Genomic DNA, 17,249 nt, shown 5'->3' with positions numbered 1-17,249 from the left:
TTCAATCAACTTGGAAAAATTTGCAAATTGTTTCCTCAATCACATTATGTCACTAATTGATCGATGCTATTTAAGCTTAATAAATATGTGACTTTGATAAGATATGCCTAAATGTAGGTAACATCTAAAAATTCGAAAAGTTGTAGCCTACATTTAGGCCACTACCAAAGTTTCGCACCTATTTTTATGCTCTCGCAACCTATTGCTACAGAGTATAATAGTTTTGTTCACCTAACGGTTGTTTGTATCACCTAAAACTAATCGAGTTAGATAGGGTTATGTATATATAAATGATCGGGATGAAGAGACGAGTTCAAATCCGGGTGACTGTCTGTCCGTCCGTCCGTCTGTCCGTCTGTCCGTCCGTGTAAGCTGTAACTTGAGGAAAAATTGAGATATCTTTATGAAACTTGGTAGACATGTTTCTTTTCCGTGAGACGGTTGGTATTGCAGATGGGCGTAATCGGACCACTGCCACGCCCAAAAAACGTTATTAATCAAAAACAAATAAATTGCCATAACTAAGCTCCGCAATAAGATACAAGACTATTATTTGGTACACAGGATCACATTAGGGAGGGGCATCTGCAGTTAAAAATGTTTTTTAAAGTGGGCGTGGTCCCGCCTCTAATAGGTTTAATGTGCTTATCTCCTAAACCGCTAATGCTATATCAACAAAATTCACTGGAAGCAAATGTTTTTAGAACCTCTACCTACAGTGTGAAAATAGTTGAAATCGGGTGGCAAAAATTGTCTAAATCGAACCAAAACTGTTCAAGCCTCTAAGTACTAAATATGTGGACCCCAGTGCCTATAGTTGACCTTCTACCAAAAATATCAGCCAATCCACAAAGAAATCTCAAACGAGTATACTATTTGACTTTGCGAGAGTATAAAATGTTCGGTTACATCCGAATTTAGCCCTTCCTTACTTGTTTACTATTACTTTTAAAAATGTTGCTTTAAACAGTTAATTACAAGTCAAACACACGTTTCGTAAAAATGTTTTTAATAAAAAAGAAAACTATAACATATTTTTTAAAATTAAATAAAATAATCTGTAAAAAAATAAACAAAAGATGATAAAGTGTGAATAATCTGTGTGTAGGTAATATTCTAATAACTTAATTATTAAATTATTATCATATTAAGTTATAAACTTGTACTTTATTTCTTTAATAAACAAGTTTCGTTTTGCAAAAATATAATGTATGTACGCTCTTAGCTAAGTTCAAATGTTTATCGTCGAAATTAATTGTGTCCACATTTTGGCATCAATATTAATCCATTTGTTGCCTGGAGATGAAGAGAGCACATCAAGCTGCGCGTGTGCATTATTTATCTGGCTGAAAGCTGCGTAACTCAGCATTTAAGAGTTCACAGCCTATGCATGTTGACTGCCGCGATGACATAACGGAAATTCACCGACTGATCTTGATTGATGACAAGACGTGTCAGGCGGAAATGCCTCAATTTTTTCCTACTACAGTCTATTATATTCGCTTTCTTCGTTTCCACTTCATTTTTGCATCTCATTCGCCTTAGAATTTTTTCTTGCATTGTGATTTTTTTGTGTACTTTTCTATATACGCACTTCTTTCCATAAACTTTGTCATGATTTGTTTCTTTTTTTCGCCCAAGTGCTTCAATGAAAGCCTTTGTCCACTGATGACTTGGTGAATTTAAAGAAAGGTTTTTGAAAAAGTGAAGTTGGCTTAGTTATATTTATAATTCTATTGTTGGTGACAGAGTTTAAGCTCACTCCAACGAGAGTGTGGTGCATATTGCGTGTAATTACACTTACGCGTACATAAATGTTTTTTTCCAAATATTGTCACAACCCCAATTGACCTAAAAGTTATTGTATTTCCTTTAACTTTTATGTGACACACTTGAATACTCACAACCGGAAGCAGCAGAGATATGCGTTATACACACATACTGCCTTCTATTTATTGTGCCTCCACACACATGAAATCCACCCTTCTTAATCACTGTTCGGTCAACAAAAGTTTTAAGCCGCTGGATTTAGCGATTTACTATTATAAGTCTATATGCCTACCTACACACACATATACAATGTTTTCTATTCACTTGACCTTTGTAAGCATGTGTGTGTGCGTTTGTGATTTGTAATAGCGGTTACCATTGGCCGCTTATGGCGGTTAGCTGGACCATTTAAGCGTTAAGCGGAAATGAATTTACGCACTTGCGCTAAATTGAGCAAACTAATTTTTCGTATGTATATGCGTGTCCATGCGTATTCGTTTGAGGTTTTGCAATGCGAATTTATGTAGGTGCATAGAGCAGGTGAAATGACCCTGTAGGAATGTGACGCTACTGTTTAAAGGAAATAAAATTTTTGGTAAACCGTGTTAAATGAATTGATAATGCTCTGGGTGACTATAAAATAATGAAGAATATTAAAAATTGTGGAAAAGCAGGCAAATGCACTTAAGGTACTTTAAATGGCTAATGAGAAAAAATTGTAAAAATTGTCAAGGAGTTTTATGTAAAGCTTTCCTCCTTTAAGGAGCAAATTTCAAACCAAAATTTTACTTTCAGAGCTTTAAACAGAATTCTTTTTTAAGATCATATGATTTCACAACAAATTTAATGAAATTATTCACCATAATTGTTTTTTAGTATTGGAGTGAGATATAATAAATAAGCCATGCCTTTGTGGTTAATGTTTTGGATATGTATAACCAGCAGTTACCTGTTCGAATAGTGAGCTATAGGTTAATACCCTCAAAATAAGAACTTCCTGACAAAAAGTGCTTACCGAGACCTAAAATTTAATATATAGAGACGATTTGCATTAAAAAAATAAATAATTTTAAATAATCAGGGTAAAATTCCGTGGTTTATCTTTTACTCGTAGGTATATAAATATAAATATATGCTCGCTGTGAAATTTAGAAGTAAAAGTAATTAAATGCATATTACACATGGCGTATACGTAACCTGAGAAAACTATTGAGCTTAGTAACTACATTTCAGGTATTTAATATATCTAGATAAATCGGAGAAAATCTTGAAGATTGTGGATCTTTAGAAAGAAACTAAGGGTCTAAGTGCTCGTAATTTAGATTATGAAAGTATATTAGAGCGCTATCTATGTCGAATTCATACGGACTGTTGTGTTTTTGGCAAATAATGATGAGAGTATATACACTTTTTTTGCTTTCGAACCTTTGGAAAGTTACGTTTTCTTCAAAAAAAAGTTTAAAATTATATTACCTTTATTATAACTTTTTTTTTTGCATTGTAAAAAAACCTGCATCGATTTGCTTCAATTTCCAACAGAGCAGGCAAACATAAATCGCTATTTTTAACCGAAATAGCCACCCATTGCTTGAAAGTCTCCTTTCCTTGTAGTTACTCATTTCCACTACATCTCTATCCCCTTGCGCATCACCACTATTTCTCTAGTTTATTTATTTGCAGAATTATTCTCCTTTAAGCGGCTTTGGTAGCTTACCTTCCGCATTACGACACTTGCTGAGCTTTACTAAAGTTTTATTGCGATCAACTAAACCAAAGAGAGAAACAACAATAAATATTGTAAATCACGTGTATCACTGATGTGACCCGGGATAATCATGATTATGACCACGTCTAGATCACAACACTATAAAAGCATAAAATACTGGCAGTTAGTTGCTTGGCGCGCAAGCCAATCTCAAGCTAATAAAAGTTTAGCAAAAGCCGCCTTTGACATCGCTTTGCTTTTATTGCACCCACAGCAGCGAGTACGACTTACTTATATTCATATATAGTTAGAAACATATATGATTACTTACTACACACCCACACATGCCCACCAATGAATTATTCTACGCTTTGTTTAGTGCTCCTGCAGTGCCGTAAATATTTAAAGAACTCTGGTGATAAAACTTTTATTGCTGACATTTAAGTTTTACTTCACTGAAACAGCAAGAGCAACAACAACAACTACCACTGGTTTACTACCTTAATTCAATGTCATTTCGCCGCCATTCCATTCAACTATCTAACTGTAAAGAGTGACCAGCTCGATTACGGTTCGGCGGCTTGCGTGTGGCACGACAGCGGCCATTTACACAGACACTAACACACATATATGTTTAATATATAGGTATATATTTATGTGTATGACATTTGAAACGTTATGATGTTGCGCTTGTGCCCACTTTGCTTTATTAATGCGGTCTCGTTGTCTCTCACACATTTCAGGTGAGGCAAAGGTAATTACTTTAATGTGGAAATTGTTAGCCAACAAAGTAGGCGTGTGAAAATTTATGTTCTACAGTGTAATTTAGCATTTTATGATTAGAACTTACACGCTTGCTAATAATGCCAGACACAAACATTTTAGCGAGTTTTTGTTTTTCTACAGTAATTTTGTATGATATGTGAGTAATAAAAATTATATACATTTTAGAAACTGAGAATAATTTACAGGTTACAAATTAATGATCATAGCATTCTTAAGTGGTGAAATAATTAAATAATTTGCATAATTTAAGGGTAGCTAGCTGTAGAACTATATATTAGTACATCAATGAGCATAATTTGTATATAAAAGTAGACAGTAACGTTTGATGCGAAACATCTAATGGATCATAATTCTATAGCATAAAAAAAATTCGTTAAAAAAATTTCCTCAGCAGGTGGCAATGTGCTCGAATTCTTTCCACAAGCTATGGGGATGTTCGAGCAAGCAAATAATTGCACCAATAGTGCGACACTGTTGTTTTTTGCACATACTCAGCTGAGACTTACCACATACTGCAACATTTTTGCGTCGAATATGATGCCTTGCTATACTGCTACAGGGATTAAGACTCGAACATACCTTAGATTTAATTTCCGATTTAAATAGTATTTGAATTAAATTTTTTGCATAGCAAAATTTAGCCGTTAGCTCAAAATATTTATAAAACCCTTAACTATTCCAAGTTTTTAATAATATTCGAATTTGACTACGTACCAGAAATATGTCAAATAGGTGGCGCAACAGTCAAAATATCTCTGAAATACTATCTGTACACAATTTGACAATTATTTTGACGTTGAGAATAATTATTTAAATGACAACAATTTCAATTCACAACAATTCTAAAGAAATTAGGCTGCTTTCACAAAGACCGTGTAGGCCCCGCATGAAAATGTAATTATACTAACAGGCAAATAGAGGCTTTGAACAAAGGTATTCGTGATAATATCCACTGAAATTAAAGCATGAAATTTTTCCTAAAGAGTACAAAAATATACTCGGTTTTCAAAACGATAAGAAATTTTACTAAAATTATTATAGCATTATGACAAGACTCCAACATCTCGAAATCATTTGATTTTTATTATTTTAAGAGTTTTTAGCCTCTAATCCCAGTCACCTTTGTTCCAAAACGTCATAATATTTCATAATTTTCCGATCAGGTAGTTTTTTTTTTTTGTAAATAATATATTTCTCTAAGAGAAACATAAAAATATCACCGTTTTCATCAAACCAATACAACGATTCTGTGATTACTGAAGTCTTCAGGTCTTCAAGAGCGCTTTTTTAGATTTGTAATTCATAGCTTCTCCAGTTAGAATAATGCAGTTGAATAATGAAGAAACCACTCATATATAATACCGACGATAGGGACATAAGTGAGTGATGCCTTTCAGTACTCAATAAATTAGCCGATATTATTAGACAATTGTTCAGTCGTTTCAGAACGGCCGATGAATTTTCTGAGAAAGTAATTTTTTTCAAAAAAAAAAACAAAACACTAAAAAAATCGAATTGATTGCATTTTAAGTTTCAGTGGGGAGTAATCGCGATGATTCGAACTTTTTGGTTGGAAAATTTGACAAAAATACTTCATACGAACTTATATGACTAAGTGTTGCCATGTCATTCAGAAATTTACAGCTATCTATCAAATTAAATTGTCATTAAGTTAGAAAGATCTTGACTGAAACACAACAATTTTAATACCAGTTTATTTTCTAGATTTGCTACCATTAAGAAAATCGATATAATATAAATAACTCTAAAGTTTAGGTTTTAACAAATAAAATAATGACTAAAAAATATAAAAAGTAGAAAAATACTGAAAAAATGTATTTATAAATTTAAAATTTTTTAGCGTAAATTGTTTAAGGAAACTCTAAAACGTACAATACAACTCATACTCATACAAGAATAGTTTGTCTGTTGTACAAATCAGTAACTAATAAGCTGATTAAATGGACACCAAATGTCATGTAATACGCTAATAGTATTCTTTCAAGGTGTTTGTTGTTTTTTCTTGTAAAATTAATATTATGTGGGATTTGGCCATTGACAAACAGCAAGATATTGATTATATTTATTATTATTAGGTATTGACTACGCGGTTTGAACAAAATATTTTTTGAGACTCTCCAAATTTCTGCAGGTAATTTCACAGGCTATGTTCTCCATATCTGCCCACATAGTGTAATCCAATGGATTCAAATCTGTACTTGCAGACGACCAACTGCGAGGTGTTTTTCCTTTATGTGATGGAACTGAATCTTGCTGGAAGATCCATTGTCCTCCATAGAAAACAGCATTGCTGAACTACTTTACCATGCCTTCTGAAACATACTGCTAGTACATTTTTGTTTCAGTTTTAACCACTTTTTTCACAGCAGCGAAGAGGTGTAACGACTTTACAGGATTGTGACCACGTTGATCACTTGGAATAACATGTTTTGTGTCTTTGGAAGTTTTTGCGTTGATTTTGTCATTTTGCTTTTTAAAATCTTCTTCAACAGTGAACAATTTTTCATCTATAAAAATTATACTTTCCATTGATCGCATGTCGCTGATTTGTTTCAAACGCGTTGTCGGTTGATGACCAGTTGACCGGCGATAGGCTTTGATATTGACCTAGTCGATATATCTATTTCCCATGACAGAATTTTCTGCAAAAACTAACGGCACTCTTTTCTGCGAATTCTTTCTCGCTGTATGCATTATTAACTTTGTAACAGAATTTCTGGCAAGACAAAGTAGTATTTGGAAAATCTGTTAAAAATAGCACTACCCAATATATTATCTTTAATAGAAATGCAAAAAGTTTAATAAAAGCAGAAATTATAAGAAACAAGAAAAAACGTTAATCTCGGTTACACTGAACCATTAATACTCTTTCTAAATACAAAAGATTCTTTTGACGTTCAGTTTTTATGGCAGCGAAATGGTACAGACATCCGATCTGAACAAAATCTTCGGAGATTATACCAATATCTCAAACATTAGCCGTGCCAATTTTTTTGAAGATATCTCGTCAAATGAAAAAGTTTTTCATACAAATATTTGATTTTGATCGTTCAGTCTGTATGGTACCTGTATGGTATAGTTGTCCGATTTCTCAAAAACTGAGGAACTAGTTCAGGTATAAAAAGATAGACAGACGGTCATGGCTAAATCGTCAAAGCTCGTTATGCTGAAAATTTATATATAGTATATTCAATGGTGTTTTCAACGTTTCCGTTTCGTTATTACAAACGTCGTGGCAAACTATACTAACTAATATACTACTTCGGGGTATAAAAACAAGAAATAAAAGGTTTCGGATTTTTTCTATATTTTATGCACATATTCGAGAAATTATTGACCCAATTAGCTAATCAGCTACCTGTAGTCAACAATACATTTCCGTGTTGGCATTTGCGGAATTCTAAGACAATAAATTTTGTGATATTTTTGCCGAATGACAAATGCAAACATGAGAAATGTTCGCAAATATTCCGGCAGAATATTGACTGAGACCACGAAACTAAAAACAGCACCTGAGGTGCATACCTAACTGTGAATATTTGCACAAAAAAAAAAAACAATAAAAAAAATAAAAAAATTGTGGCAACTTCCTGCACACCAAACAATGCAACCGAAAATTTGGATGCACACAATATTTGCACAATACCAACAACTCTCTAGATTCTATCTCTCTTTCTCTCTCTCTCTCTCTCTATCTTTCATCATCCTACTCGCAACAGTTACAATTAGCTTAACATCTCTCTTCTTCTTTGTTTTGTTCTCTATTTTGCAGTGAACGTGGCGGCCGGACAACAGCTGAAGGGCAACCAAGAGGATCCGTGCAAGGTGAAAGGACGTGTGGTTGGCGATGAAGTCTATTGTGACCGTTATTGGGAGTGTGTCAGCAGTCAGCCCGAGCTTTACGATTGCCCCAATGGACTGGTCTTTGCCGGGAAGCACCGTGGCGTTACAGAAGGCTGTGATTATCCGTGGCGCGCCAACTATTGCGAGGGCAAGCAATTAGCGAGTGAGTATACTGTGCATTTTGGGAAGGGGGGGGGAGAGGTGAGTACAGGTGTTCGTGAGGGGTAAATTGAATTTAAGGTGCATGCAGCTTTATGCCGTCTAAATGGGGACTTCGTGCCTGGGCGTGTGTCGTTCGGTGTGGTTTGTTGAAATTTTATGTTTACTGTTGACGCTGTTGCGGTTGCCACACGCACACAAATGCAACTGTAGATGCAAACAAGTTGAGCTGGAAAAAGTCGTGCAACATATGGAGCCATTGCATTCGCTTGCAGCACGCGTCATTGTGTGGTATGCTGTTTGCTTTTATGACACGCACACACATACCGGCAGTATATCGTTGCACCGGCGAGTATGCTGCTTATTAAAAGTTTTTGCTGCATTGTCGTTGCACGTTATGCGCTGTGTTGCAACATGCAACTTACCACAATTGGCCAAATGTGACATGGCAATGCAATCGATGCGTGCCAATATCGATGTACACACACACACACACCACATATATATTTATTTGCGAGAAAAACAAGCGCATGTGTACGTGTGCGTGTTACGTGGCAGCTATTGCTTGTGGTCGCCGTACGGCTGTGCCGTTTTTCCGGTGTGGATTCCACTTTAATGGCTTCACTGTTGTTGCACACATATGCGAGTGTTTGCATGTGTGCCGCCATTTAGTAGCGACTTACGGTGAATGGCGCTGAGAGACGTATGCGTATTTGTGCACCGTTGTGGCACGCTTTGTGGCGACGCGCGCTCACATTGCCTCAATGTACTATGTGGCACGAAAAGTTTTTACTCGCCAAACCGCAGCGACAATTTCGTACAGTTTTAGTTTGCATATTAGAATTTTATTGTGGTGTAGTTGGACTAATTGCGGCGGCGAGTGTTCGTGCTCGTGTGTGTGGCAACAAAGCTTCGGCAAACACGCAAGTTAAGCTCTACTGTTACTGTGCCGCCAGCTAGTCTTTGTTACTTTTTGTTGTCTATGCTAACGGTACATTTATGCAAACACGAACAGCTATTACAGTTATTATTTGTCCACCCGAACACTGTTAATGCACACACGGAGACATCGGATAATTGAAATGTGGCGAAATAGGTGTTGCCGCTGGAGTTTAGTTTCTGTTTACTTTTTGGTGCGAATTTAGTGAAGATTTGAGGTTAGGTTATGGTCGTTATAGTGTTTTAATGTGTTGGATCGAGGTTGAAGCAACTACTGTATCTCTGACCCAATTTTCTTTTTTGGAGATGCAAGAGATATAGCTCATATTATAGTTGCTTTACTGGCAAGGTAATACCACAATTAAGTGGACCTCACAAATGCCGCGATATCTTAAAAGTATATTCGCCCGAAGTAGAACTGAACAATCTCAGTTAACAATGGTAATCTACTTTAAAGTATAGAAATTGAAAATCATCCATTTCAGTTAGTTAGATGATACATAAAATTTGGAGTATGCACAGTAAGCTTCGGTTCTTTGTGCTCTCTCCTCTCTCATGTCGGCTTATACAAGCAAAGTCTGAAATCGTTAATGAAGAATAGATATATCTTTTGTGATACATTGTGCCGATGAGTTGGCTCTCTCTTCCAAGCACTCCGATATCTCGGCTGCGCAGTAGCAGACTTGACAATATTCCGTCCAGCAGATTTCCATCTTGTGTATTGGAATCTCCGGTATCTCGCTTAGGAGATCACGTAACCGACAATATTCAGTCGATTAGAACCTGTTTTTTGCAGGGGACACTGTAATCTGTGGTGGCGAGTATTCAATGTTACAAGCTGCCGTAGTTTACTTCTGGAGAGGACAAGTATATATATATTGTCTGAACTTTTTCATCTTCCCAAAAGGAGCTTTGGTTGTAAAGTCCACATATTTGTAGCTAGTGGCGATACGTTTTCGACTTTTCTTCGTTTCGGTGTCCTTTTTTAAAAGTGTGTCGACATACTGCGAAGAAAGACTGCGCTAATTCATTGAACTTCACTACCATAAGTTATTAAAACTGTTTTTGAGGAGTCGTTGGTAGCAATTTTCTGATGCGTTGTCTACCTATTTTCGATGCTTGTGAAGCTTAGTAAGGGATTGCCGGAAAATCTATTTCAGCACTCCTTAGACCGATGAAATTACTCTTCCTACTATTGGTCCACTAGCAGCCGGACTATTGCTGATTACTATTCAAGCTCTTAAGAACCAATCTTTAACCAGTGCTGAATATTAGTAAATCTAACCCGGCTACGTAAGTTGTAGTCACATGCCTTGAAGGAGTAACTACAATAAATTCGAAAGATTTAAAGTCCCCTCAATTATACGTTGAACTGCAAGTTCTTTTTCCTCAAAAACGACACCGTTTCAGTTTCGGAATCCAAGGCGGTAAAAATATTACTCGAGTAATGACTTACATACACATATCTGAAATAACGGTTCTTTTTATACTTTAGACCCGAAAATCTAAACAAAATCTGTTAGGAATACTCATAAAAAATGGTAACTGTCAACAATATAATTTTCCACGAATTTTCAAGCGCAGTGGGCGATTGACATGAGTACAGCTTTTTACAATCTCACAAGTCTCACTGTAATACAGGTCGTTACATGGTTAAATTCTGAACGAAGTATCCACATTGTTTGACTTTATTACTGCGACATGTTACCAGTTTCATTTTGCCTAAGAAATTGATCATTAAAGTCCAATTTAACTTCCGAGAATCTAGCAATATCCTAACCAAAAAATGTTGCACCTTCCCTAACCCCAAAACCATACATTACAAATTACATGTTCAAAGTCGCCATAGCAGCTAAAAACAATCAGCTTACCACATCGATTTGCGTACTCAACTTTCAATTTGTTTACCCAGTTCAAGCGTACTTTTGTGCCAAGATCTGCACATAAGCATGCAAATACTCCAGAACTTTGCGGCTAATCCGGCCAAGCGTACAGAAACACTTACGGGCCTACTTTTTCTCATAGCAACACAAAGAGTTTATGGCACAAAGAGTGTGGCGCAATAAAAACAACAACAAGCGCAAACATGTCGAAAATACTGAAAATACCGAGTAGAACAACAGAAGCCAATTTATGATTGTCGAACACCTCACCAAGACACCGAGTATTAAATCTAACATTGCTATGCGAAAATTTGTGAGAAAGGGAATCGGAGTGTGCCGGAGTGTAGCAAGCAACAATTTAAATGGATTGTATGGCTGCGTCTTCGACTGTGCCGGCAGCGGCTCAGAGCATCGCATTACCGGCAGCCAATTCATTAACGAGAGCCGAAACAAGCTTATATGGTGACACGCTGGCAATCTAGCAAGCTAGAGAGCTAGTGAGCAGGTAAGCTGGGGAGCTGATGAGCAGGGGAGCTGATGCGCTGGTATGCTGGCTAGCTGTCAAAGTGTTGGTGCTGCTTTACGCCGTAACATTCAATCCAGTACGTCTTGTCGTCTTGTTGGGCTTTAGGCTCGGCTTGTGCCTTGGTTTCCAAAAACGTCAGGAGTTACGCGCACTTTATTGCTTACAACCGAACACATATTTATGTACATTGATAGCTTTCCAATTTTTTTACTCAACTGCTTTGCTTTGTGCTTTCAGATGGTCCCCTATCGACGGAACATTGCGACTGGTTGTACGGCATCTTCGGGCATGAGACCTCCTGCACACGCTATTGGACCTGCTGGAATGGTACCGCCACGGAGCAGCTTTGCATCGGCGGTCTGCTGTACAATGAGAATGCCCACAGCTGCGATTGGCCGGAAAATGTAGATGGTTGTCAGAAGCATCGTAAGTGCGACTATATATATATTTATATATTTGTATGTACCTATGGGTATTGAAGTGAAGTGAAGACTCAGTGGTGGTATGGCAGTAGACTAGCACTTACATGTGTTTGTTAGGTGAGATTTGCTGGCGTTCCGGTGGGCTTTATGGCTCGTGTCTTCAAAAGCTTATTAAGTTTGTGCAGTTAGTTGAAGCTTGTGTTGTTGCTATTGTTGTTGTGATGCAATCGAGGCGTTGAATTGCGTTGAAATGCATTTTGAACGCTTCGTGCGTACCTTGTTAAAGTTAGACAACAATAGCAACAAGTAGGTGATAAATAAATGTTACTCAGGGTAGTCACCATTGTTCTTGGTAGTTTTGGTATTTCATTTGCGTACCTTGATGTGGCTTTTGAGAAGAAGACTCATGTAATCCAGCACTACTGAAAAACCATTTAATTGCATAGGCGCTAAAGATACCCCGTAGCTTAATTTACGATAATTAAAAATGTGTTAAGAATATTTTAATTCATCGGTAGTGTTTGATAACTCTCTGTTTTAGCAGTCAAAGTAAAATTTAGAAATTTGCATATCTTGAACTTTTACTAGGCTAAAAAATTAAAAAATCGAAGAAGTAGACTTGAACCCATTATCATAGGCTCAATATATCTCAAAAACAACTGGAGTTATCTCAACTCATAGCTAACGACCATCCCTTGCAAGACTGCAAGATCTGGCTTAAAATAGACTAGAGGGGTTCACTGAACAAATTCGCCCGATATTTACTTTACAGTCCCATATACTGAATAAAAAGATCAACACACGGATTGGGAATGAGTTGAGTCCTCATTGTCCTCCTGCTTTCTAACGCTGGACCTACAAGTGTAAACCTAACGTGAGCTTAGCAGGCGTTGTTCAACGACCAGATCCTGTGTGACTTCAAGATTCTGCTGGCTTAGAGAAGAAAGTAGGAGGTCTATTGACCGCAATTGCAGCAATTCTTATTGAACCTTCTCCAAGAGAGTTTAATGTGGTAAGGATAAAAATCTTGTCGAACTCAAGTTGTCAAAGGTGTATGAAGGACGTTGACATGTATGAAGGAATGAACATGGATGGACACCGAGGAACTATTTTCTTCATTGTCCAGCTTTTACATGACTGACGCTGAAACATCCGACAGTCATACTTTATGCGACCGTGATGAAGTAACCGAAATTGATATTGGCTGCCTCAACAAATTTGTGACTGACTTAAATAACTTTGTCGATTTTTATGATCAATACATACGAGTTTTATTTATCACAACGGACCGGCGTACTAGGTTCTTCAAATAAGATCTTTATTGGCTTATGTCACAGGATCGACCTTTTAACCTAACGTAACTTAGCCACCTCTTCCAGATGTCCGTAAACCATTAACCAACCAACCAACCAATAATATATCGGTCGACATTATGATAAAATTGGTTAGGATTAATTATTTAGTATCATAAGTTTTGGTATTAAAAATAGATAAAAGCATATATCCATATATTTACTATATTGATTCCCGCGGCTTTGGTTGATTTTAATACGCACCATATATGTATGTAAGGTATATATGTATTGATGAGTAAAGTTATAAAATTATTGCTATGCTTCCGTCTGGACCTAATGTACCGAGTGTCATATTTCCCGACATACCCAATAATTTTAAATATCGATAAGAATGTGATATATATTACTTTATTTTTAATTTATTTTTTGTGCAGCCTAATTTAGTTTGATTCTAAAATTAAAAAAATTTTCTACGTCTTCAATATACTTGGGTATTCATTTCCGGTTCTTGAATTTTTGACCGAAATTTTACTGTTCGATTAAGCCCCTTCTTTATCATAATTTCTATTTAATACCACTAACATGTTGTAGTTGTTGTCTAATATTTGTTTTTGTTTACTCTATTTGTTTTTACCTTCCCATAGCTCTCTGCAATGACGATGCCAATGGTAATGTCCCATTGGGTAAATCCTGCAACCGTTATTGGCAATGCCAGGGCGGTTATCCGCGCTTGCAACGTTGTCCCGCTATGTTGGTATTCGATCGGCATTCGCTGCGTTGCGTCGTACCACCGACGGAGGAGTGTGACATACCAACAACGCCAACGCCACTCGACGGCGAGGGAGAGAATAACAATGTTGGCGGCGGTCAGCTGTCCAAGGACGAACAGGAGCGAAAGGTAAGCTTTAGCTGTGATTTATGTTTCCGAACACACTAACACACACATACACTCATATATATATGTATATATATACTTACATGCTTGTGAGTGTAGACAAGTTTAGAATAGTTGTTAGTTCACCGGTAATAGTTTGACCACAGCGTTGCACTACTTTTTGCCCTCGCCCCGCAGCGGTCGGCCACATATGAAAGGATAAACAGTGTTTGTTGTTGTTGTAACTTTGTTTGCCGTTTGGTACGCTGTTGCTGTTTACAGCAAATTTCATAGCAATGCATTAACATATTTTGGGTGCAACCGATGATTAATTGCACCAGCTGGTTGACTTCGGCCAGTTCAGAGGGTCTGACGTCATTGTCATCGCCAACTGACAGTTCAATATTGGTCATGGCTTATTTGATAGCAAAATCAAGTGTTTACCTCCATCTGTGTGTGTGTTTGTACGTGTGTGTAAATATTTGCGAGGTTATGCTCGTTGTGGTTGCACACGCGTGATTTTCGCTGATGGACAAATTAATGGGCTTGTTTGTCAATCTATTCATGCATACATGCATGTGTGTGTGACTGAAAATCTAATGTAGCTGTTTCAAGTAGTGGTAGTAGTGGTGTGTTAACTAAAAATGATTTTCAACTTGTTTAGGGGAACGTCACGTAAAAATTACCGTTAATATTTTGCCTTTGGATGGATAGATATTCATATTATAGAATAACATTTAGTATTAGCTCAAGTTAGTCTGTGTTTAAACTTAAATTCGGTCTCCAATATTGCCTTCACTTCCAAAGAGCGATAGGAGTGAGGTGGACAGGGACACAGAAATAAATATCGATACTAAGATTTCCAAACTAGATATTCGAGTCGAAGGTGATGTCTTTTCATCAAAATTAAGTACCAGAATCGCCTTCCGATTACTACAGTGTTTTCCAACGAAGATCGCAGCAATTAAAGTAAGTCTTCTTGTTCTCGAAGCTAGTGAAAGGATGCCTGCTATGGATTCCAGAATACAGTGATATTACTGGTAACAGTGAAGCAGATGAACTACCCAGAGCAGGCACCACCCTACAAATAGACACCGGAGAAGAAAAAATTTATATACCTCTGGCTACTTATAGATATTTAAGGAAATAATCGAAATTATCGGTCGAGGGTATCTTGACGATATCTCGGAAATTGCACAAACACTTTTTGTATTGATGAATTTAATTAGAGGTACACAGTAGTTCACAGAAGACATAATAAAGTGAGGTCATTGCAGTCCCGTTGGTTTCACAAAGGGACTCTCTTAAAGACCTAGGTGCGTAATCAGACATCCTCCCCTACCTACCTCTTAGACTGCAAAAATACTTAAAGATAGTCTCCTCTTGCATTTAGGTTTTGTTTAGAGTGATATATTGTATCTCAGTAGAGAAGTCCGGTATAAGACCCGCGCCTAGAGTTTTCCTTAGCTCTGTCCTACTCTACTTTTGGCATTGCTCGAAAGAGATCGAGGTAACATGTTGAGAAACATTTTAAGAGGGATAGAAAAGTATATATTTCTCAACATGTTTTTTAGCCTTTTTAGAGTTTTGTTGAGAGACTTATTTATTTCCATAAAGAAGAAAGCCAATCCAATCCATCCATACTTATGATCGGATTTCTCTGTCTTAGAATTCTAAATTAAGTTACGGTAGCTATATAATTTCGTGTACTCCAAATTAGTCTCAGAAAATTGTTTTTTTTTTTGTTTTTTTTTGGCAAGTACGAAAGATTGACTATCTTACTGATTCCTTGGGTAAAAATTTTAACATTTTCGGGAAAAGTTCGTCAACTTCAACATAATTATTAAAATGGGGGTGCCTTGGTCGCAAAAAATAATATTTTTTGCCATTTTTTTCCATAACTGCTGCCAAATAATATTTTCTTGAGATGATAATTGAAATAGTAAGAGAGATATTTGTAAGAGAGGACGGATCTAGAGGACCGCTAAATTTCCCACTGACATTAATCACAGGTCTCCATGTCAATACATAATGAAATGTTAGTGGTAACAATATGAATTTAGGAAGCATTGGTGTTGTTGTCAAAAAACCGTTATCATATAAGTATGTAATACTTTTGAGTTATACTGTTGCAGAAAGCGTTATTTGTTGGTGAAAAAACTATCCGAAAATCCACTTGTGCGACTATTATGGACCCCATAGTCTTAAGAACTGTGAAAGCTGTGATTTGTTTGGTCATTATCCTTTCAACGGATTTATATATTATATATGCAGTATACTTGTATAGTATTTCTTAAATATGTAAATGGGTCCACTTCTTAATTAATAAAATTTGTGTTAAGCCTTGAAATATTGAAAATAATGCGACTGTTTCGCATAGGGTATATGATGAAGTCCTCAAATTCAATCTTCCAGTTACGTGAATGTTAAGTTGATGAAAACGAGCGTAGTTGCATTTGTATTTCGGACCGATAATATATATAATATAAATCTTCCTATCCGTCTCTAATATAATATATATGTATGCACTTCTGTCGTTTTCATGTCTACCCGCAATTACTGCCATTTTAGTTAACTACTGTAAAAACAAACTCAAAATTACTTCCACAACTCAAATACCCGAGCAAGGAATGTGCCAACAACAAGTAGGAGGACGCGCACATGAAGTCGTACGTTAGCATAAAAGCACGTTGCTTACAACCGAAACCAGTCAAGCGCTTGCCAATGGCAGCGCAGCAGGTTGCCAGTTGCTTGGCAACAACAACAATAGCAACAGCGGCATGAGCAACAGCTGCTGCACTCTAACACTTCACTGGTTGCGACAGCGATTACTGCTAATATCGACATTGCAACATTTGTTATTGATGACAAGCGACTTAAGAATGACTGGGGGCATTCAGCGTGCAACATGCAACGTGATTCATGCATGCGAGCAGCGTCTCCATTGTGGCGCACAGCATATTTCCTAGCAGCGAGGACGGCGGCGATGACGACGACGGCAAAATTGAACGCTGAAAGGTTGAAAT

At 36.9% G+C, this 17,249-nt stretch overlaps 1 protein-coding gene across 4 annotated transcripts in view; it reads left to right on the top strand.

Moving 5' to 3' along the window:
* LOC106622056 (protein obstructor-E) overlaps positions 1–17,249 on the top strand; it is a 165,098-nt gene that overhangs the window by 133,058 nt on the left and 14,791 nt on the right. For all 4 annotated transcript variants that reach the window (XM_070109902.1, XM_070109901.1, XM_070109904.1 and 1 more), the window contains exons 3-5: positions 8,055–8,288; positions 11,870–12,058; positions 13,994–14,247. In XM_070109902.1, the coding sequence (XP_069966003.1) occupies positions 8,055–8,288; positions 11,870–12,058; positions 13,994–14,247 (677 nt within the window). The remainder of the gene's footprint in view (positions 1–8,054; positions 8,289–11,869; positions 12,059–13,993; positions 14,248–17,249) is intronic.

The sequence above is a fragment of the Bactrocera oleae genome, chromosome 5 (genome assembly GCF_042242935.1).
Source record: "Bactrocera oleae isolate idBacOlea1 chromosome 5, idBacOlea1, whole genome shotgun sequence".
Taxonomy (NCBI): Eukaryota; Metazoa; Arthropoda; class Insecta; order Diptera; family Tephritidae; genus Bactrocera; species Bactrocera oleae.
Note: the sequence above shows the minus strand (reverse complement) of the source record. Positions and strands in the feature narration are given on the sequence as shown.